Source organism: Cupressus sempervirens, chromosome 11 (assembly GCF_028749045.1).
Source record: "Cupressus sempervirens isolate cs-2001-9-10 chromosome 11, ASM2874904v1, whole genome shotgun sequence".
NCBI lineage: Eukaryota > Viridiplantae > Streptophyta > Pinopsida > Cupressales > Cupressaceae > Cupressus > Cupressus sempervirens.
The window spans coordinates 46,759,589-46,765,686 of NC_143128.1; the positions used below are offsets into that span (position 1 = coordinate 46,759,589).

Below are 6,098 nucleotides of genomic sequence, written 5' to 3' on the forward strand. Positions count from 1 at the left end.
TTTTTAATTAAAATAAGATTTTATAAATCACCTTTTCAACAATGAAGTAAAATAAAACATGGTATTAGATATTAACCTAAACCTTATTCAAATCCACCTCGCATGCATATACATTATCAATATATCAATTTACACCTTAATAAGTAAGCTATCATTCACTGTAGAAAGGGAGAGCTATATTAATTTGATTTTCCCAGCTTGAATAATCATGCCCAATCCCTTGAAGGAAATTTCCACCCTCTCAAATCACACACTTTAACCATGGGAGTTATTAATTTGCACGATAGCTGAACCATGAGAATTATTAATCGACCAGTCTATAAGTTTTGTGGAGTATTCCAAGTATAACTAACCATGAGTATGATGTACGATGGAAGAAGGGCGCATTTGGAGGACTTTTCCATCCAACGGTGGAGCATCCTATCTACTTCACCATCAAGTGAAGTGGAGGGAGTTAGGTTACGGAGGCAACTTAAAAAGAAGGATTTATCCTTCAGAGATGACCACCATACAAGGGAGGAGAAACACAGTTCAACATTCCTATCTACATTCTTGAACCTTGAGAAATGGGTGTTTACCATCAAGGTGGAATTTCTCAGAACAAACTAGGAGAAACATATAAGACAACAGCATGGTCCAGAATTCTATATCAACTACAGGAAGCAGAGTTTTCTCATTCTTCTTTGAAACGGTAGGGTGAATAAGTATATATATAATCCTTCAAGGGGAATTGAAAAACTTAAAGTTTAAGTTTTAATGAGTAAGATCAGTAATATTTCACGATAGTTTTAATGCTAAAGCTTCAGCCTACCTACTCATATCAGCTGAAGTATTTTTTAGACTAGTAGCCTGAGGATTCTTGGTAGTATGAAATGTGTAAAGAGATTTTTGAAATAGAACTAATTTCCTTCTCCATTTTTACCTATTACTCTTGCATAGGCAACGATCAGAAAAATGATAATTATATGCTTCTAACCAAGAAAGCTAGTCTCTATGCAATGATAATAAACTACTGAGCCCTTCCATGGAGAAAAAATAAATTAGTAGTCTTAATCCATCTTTTAATCTTCTGGAACACAATTTCCTTTTCCCATTACCGTTTAGAGTTACCTGGAGGCAATCAACTAAAGTAGTCTTAATAAAATGTATAAAAAAATAAAATAGAGTATCAGAAAAAAAATATTGTAATGATAGTAGCTAACATATTGTTATTATGTTTCATTGTAATGAAAGTAGTTAGATTTTGATAATAACTTTATTATTGACTCATTTGATTGTTGTTTGTTTGTTGCTTTCTTATGATTTATCGTCTTCTATTTTCTTGATATATCTCTTTCTAAACAATTTTAATAAAATTTTAAAAACCCCTTTTTCTTAATGGCTATTAAGAAGAGATCTTGAATGCAGCAGAAAATGTCCCCACTATGTCTTATTAGATTGGTGGAAGCTAACAATATTTTTATTCGTGATGCATGGTCAAAATCTATCTGATTGACCTGTTTTATTGAAACAAATTGTGTTGCTTATGAATCAAGGCATGTCTGAATATCAGCCTGAAGTAGCACCCCAGAGCAATGCTCAACAAGACGTGGCACTGTTTCAGTGTCAGCGAGAGGAGGATATGTGCTACTCTGGTAAGGAGGAGCATCTATGTTTCCGGTGTAAACGAATTCATGAAATGTAGCACCCTGCATTAGTTTGTCACCGTTGCTTTCTATCTTTGAAGTGGTATCCCATTTTGATTCATACCCTGGATACCATTGAGTCACTTCAGTGGTATTCCCTGGAACAAACACATTCCTCTCTGAATACACTCTTGCATGCGCTCGTGCACCTATTGCATACAGTCCCCAGTTGCTATACAAATTGTTCACCACATGACAGTATCCCCATCTGAAAGAGAAAAAAAATTATCATTCAAAGATCAATGATAAAGTAAAACTTTTTTCAAATATAGATCTTTCATGAAATAAAGATAAGAGACAAAATAATTTTGTCAAACCAATTGGAGTTTTATAGTAAATTAATAAATTTTTATAATCAACGAAAATTATACATTAGAAATTTTGATTTATTTGTGATATTAATTTTTTTTCTAAGATTAATCTACAGCATGAATTCAAATAACCCATCTAGAACAAATTAAAGCATGTTCAAACTCAAATCTGAAAAACAAAACTTTACCTGCAATGTGGATTGCGCTGTTTTGAATCCTTGAACCAGTTTCTATACACAGTAACTCTCATATTCTTATCAGTTTCATCTGAATCCTCTGCCCCCAACAACATATTGAAGTTAGTCTCAAACAGACGACAATTTGAGATGGTGACGTCAGTGGAACCCTTAACAGCAGAAACTAAACCAGCTTTTCCACGGAAAGAAGTGAGATGATCCACCCACACCTTTTTCGACCCAAATATATGAACCGTATCAAAGTTGGAGTCACTGATCCGAATGTTATGAATTATTACATTCTCCACTCTGTTCAAACCTAATCCATAACCACTGATCACAACTTTGGCTCCTCTGCCATCTATGGTCGTGTGGCTCTCTACAGGAAGCATTTTTTGTAAGGTAATATTCATATCATGTGAGAAAACGATCCATACTCCTTGTACTCCTTGTGAGTTTGATTTGGCAAGAGTGACACCATAACGCAATGTTCCTGGCTCTGGATTGTCTGGGTTGTCATCAGGTTTGGTCACTGTGTAGTCAACTCCTAATCTCCCACCTATTACACCTTTTGCAAATCCAATGGTGCAATTGATCAAGAGATTGGCTTGACCACAATTGGAGAATTGACATTTAGTTCCATCTGGTTCTCCAATGGTGCAATTCATTTCAGCCTTTAATGACCTTGTACCTGCTTGCACCACAATTCTTTTTCTCAGAACTTATAAAGTTGTTCAATTTATTTCATGGGTCACATTTTAACCATGATTTTAAATAAATTATTTAAGTTACAATTTATTTTATCATTTTTCTAATAAGATACTATTAGGGGAAGAGATCTAGACGGTATCATTATAGATCTCTTCAATTACCACTTTTAAAAAACTTCTAAAAATTTGTCAATTTGTGCAAGAAGTACCTTTTTTTGGTGAGGGACTATTGAGGGGGTGAGCATAACAAGATCTGGGTGAAGATTTTGAAATGATACTTTTGAACCACTTCGTACTCTTACCACTTTTACATAGAGCTCTATAAATGTGGAAATGCCTAAACCTTAAAAAGAGGTGTTAGAGCAAAGAGAAAAGACGAATTATATAGAATGAACAAATTGGAACAGCTGGAGCCAAATTCTAAATTTTAACCTACTTTAAGCGGGTCATCTAAGTACGCAGTAAAATCTACATATTCATCTGATTTCAGATGACCCACCTAAACAAATGGAAGTTTGGATGATATTTAATTTTAAAATATTCTCACTCCTTTTTTTCAAGGAAAAACCAATCTAGCCGCTAAAACAGATCAAAACTTGAGAGTACTGTAACCCTAATACGCTAACTTTAATCTATTTTCGATTTATCTATATTTGAGATCAAATTTGTTTCTTCAATAGAGCCCACCTGATATTACCAAGGAAATGAAATCGATAGGTAAACCAAGCAAAAAGTTTACTATTTGAAAAGAATATTGACCACCGTATTTTTCCACTTTACTATGCAACATACCCTTTTTGACTGCTGATGATTCTCCAAATGAGAGAGCATTACTGTTCATGAATAGATCAGCAGCAGCTACATGTCTAAGAACAATGGCAACAAATAGGATCCAGACTTTCCAGCGGTGTGTGAAGTCCATATCTCCGCAAACACAATATCTAATTATCTGCTTTCAGAAGAAATACATGGATTATGCATTAAGCACGAGGGGATATGGGTATTTATACATAGGTTGGGGTATTAAAGATTAAAAATATTTAAATTATTTCACATTAAAAGTAAATGAAATACTACATACAGAGCCACTTAAAGACATTTTTTAAGAGGATATTAATTTTTTGTCTTTAATATTTATGATTAAAAATTAAAAATATTTAAATTATTTCACATTAAAAGTAAATGAAATACTACATATGGGACCACTTAAAGACATTTTTTAAAGACGATATTAATTTTTTTGACTTTAACATTTATATGATTAAAAATTAAAAATATTTAAATTATCTCACATTAAAAGTAAATGAAATACTACATAAGGGCCACTTAAAGACATTTTTTTAAGACGATATTAAATTTTTTGTCTTTAATAGTTATGATTAAAAGTTAAAAATATTTAAATTATCTCACATTAAAAGTAAATGAAATACTACAAGGCCACTTAAAGACATTTTTTAAAGATGATATTAATTTTTTGACTTTAACATTTATATGATTAAAAATTAAAAATATTTAAATTATCTCACATTAAAAATAAATGAAATACTACATATGGGACCACTTAAAGACATTTTATAAAGATGATATTATTTTTTTTCCTTTACAGTAGTTCCTTGTCTAATTCTTGAAATTTTAAAATAGATACATGATTCTTTACATTCTTAATAAGTTCCTTGTCTAATTCTTGAGATTATAAAATAGATACATGATTCTTTACATTCTTAATAAGAAACTTTCTTGCAAGAAATTTTTCTTGAACCAAGTGGGTAACCCTCATGTTTTAATCCCAGAAGTCCTCAAAGCTTCTCAATTTGATTTCTAAAGATTTTTTTCCTCAAATCCTTCTATGTTTATGAGTTCTAAGAATAATTTCTTATATCACTTGTATAATTCTAAACATTTGAATCCAAAGATCATTCTCTTTAAAAACTATTAGCTGGCTAGAGTCATTAACAGCTTGGTATTTACAAAGTTATGTTTCTATTCATAATCTTCCTACTCGTCTCAATGGGAATCAATGAGAAATCTTGAGAGGAAATGGGATGGGAAGGAGGGAAGATTTAGACATCATTACGACTATGCAAAATGCTGGATGTCTGACACAACTTATCCATCAGAATGAAAATAATATCTAAGTTGCAGAAGGGAACAAGAAACGGAAATTACCTTAAGTGAGAGGTAAACTCACGGGATGGATAGCATACACCTCCACGCGGCTAGATTGTAAAGTACCATTTCTCTTTAAGTGATTCCAAAGCCATGTTCATGCAAATTTTTAACATGGACCCATCTAGAAAATAGGAATCATCATCAAATGGAATGGAAAACGTATTTCTTGTTGGCGAAGCAATTGAGAATGGAGATGGGAAATACCAAAGTAAACAATCTGGCACAACTCTCACAGAGATGCATGCAACATCAGGATTTTATGATGTTTGTATTTGACCAGACATCTCTAATGTTTGTGCATTCTTAGTACTATCAACACTGCATTGCTTAGGTTCTATGTAAAGACAATATTGAAAGTGCAGACCATTTGTTTCTCCATTGCAATTTTACTCATGCATGTTGGACCCATATGCTTGCTAAACTCAGCCTCAGTCTCCCTCTTCCAAAGACTCTTTGGGACCTTTTTCAATCTTGGCCACTGTTGTACCAGTCTTCTTTGTGTGGAGCTATTTGGATCATCATCCCAGCCTCAGTTGTCTGGACATTGTGGTGGGAACATAATACTAGAATTTTTAGGCATAAAGAAAAAAAACTTAACTCATTCTTAATCAAACTAGAAAATCATATAAAGAACTTCTAAATGTTCAAATCCTAAAATCACTCCGATAGCTTCCAAATTCTCATTGTGGGATGCACACCTAATCAAGAATTGGAGCAATATTAGGATTCCTTCGCTAGGATCTTTACCACAGAATCCCAAAGCCAAAATCAGTAGAAAAGAGATTTGTTGGCAACCTCCTCATCCCCCATTTGTGAAACTAAATTTTGATGGGGCCTCTTGTGGCAATCCTAGAGTCTCTAGTGTTGGTTTTGCATTACGAGATCATTCAAGAACATTATTGTTGGGATCTTCAGTTCCATTACCGGCTTCTACAAACAAACAGGCAGAAGCTATGGCACTACTATTGGGTCTTCATGCTTCCATCCAACAAGGCTTTTGTCATCTAATTATCGAAGGTGACTCTTTGATCATTATCCATGCTACCA

The 6,098-nt window shown here is 33.2% G+C and overlaps 1 protein-coding gene across 1 annotated transcript; it reads right to left on the reverse strand.

Moving 5' to 3' along the window:
* Positions 1-1,523: 1,523 nt before the first annotated feature.
* Positions 1,524-3,804, reverse strand: LOC149528181 (putative pectate lyase 11). The gene is made up of 3 exons (XM_089808021.1): positions 3,675-3,804; positions 2,185-2,863; positions 1,524-1,893 (listed from the first exon to the last, which is right to left on the reverse strand). The coding sequence occupies exons 1-3, from the start codon at positions 3,802-3,804 to the stop codon at positions 1,524-1,526; spliced, it is 1,179 nt and encodes a 392-aa protein (XP_089664147.1).
* Between the last annotated feature and the right edge of the window lie 2,294 nt (positions 3,805-6,098).

Excerpts from the sequence above, each read along its gene's own strand:
- LOC149528181 (XM_089808021.1), bottom strand. The coding sequence starts at position 3,804 with ATGGACTTCACACACCGCTGGAAAGTCTGGATCCTATTTGTTGCCATT. Across the intron at positions 2,864-3,674 it reads ATCATCAGCAGTCAAAAAGG|GTACAAGGTCATTAAAGGCT; the intron begins GTATGTTGCATA and ends TGGTGCAAGCAG. Across the intron at positions 1,894-2,184 it reads CAGCGCAATCCACATTGCAG|ATGGGGATACTGTCATGTGG; the intron begins GTAAAGTTTTGT and ends TTTCTCTTTCAG.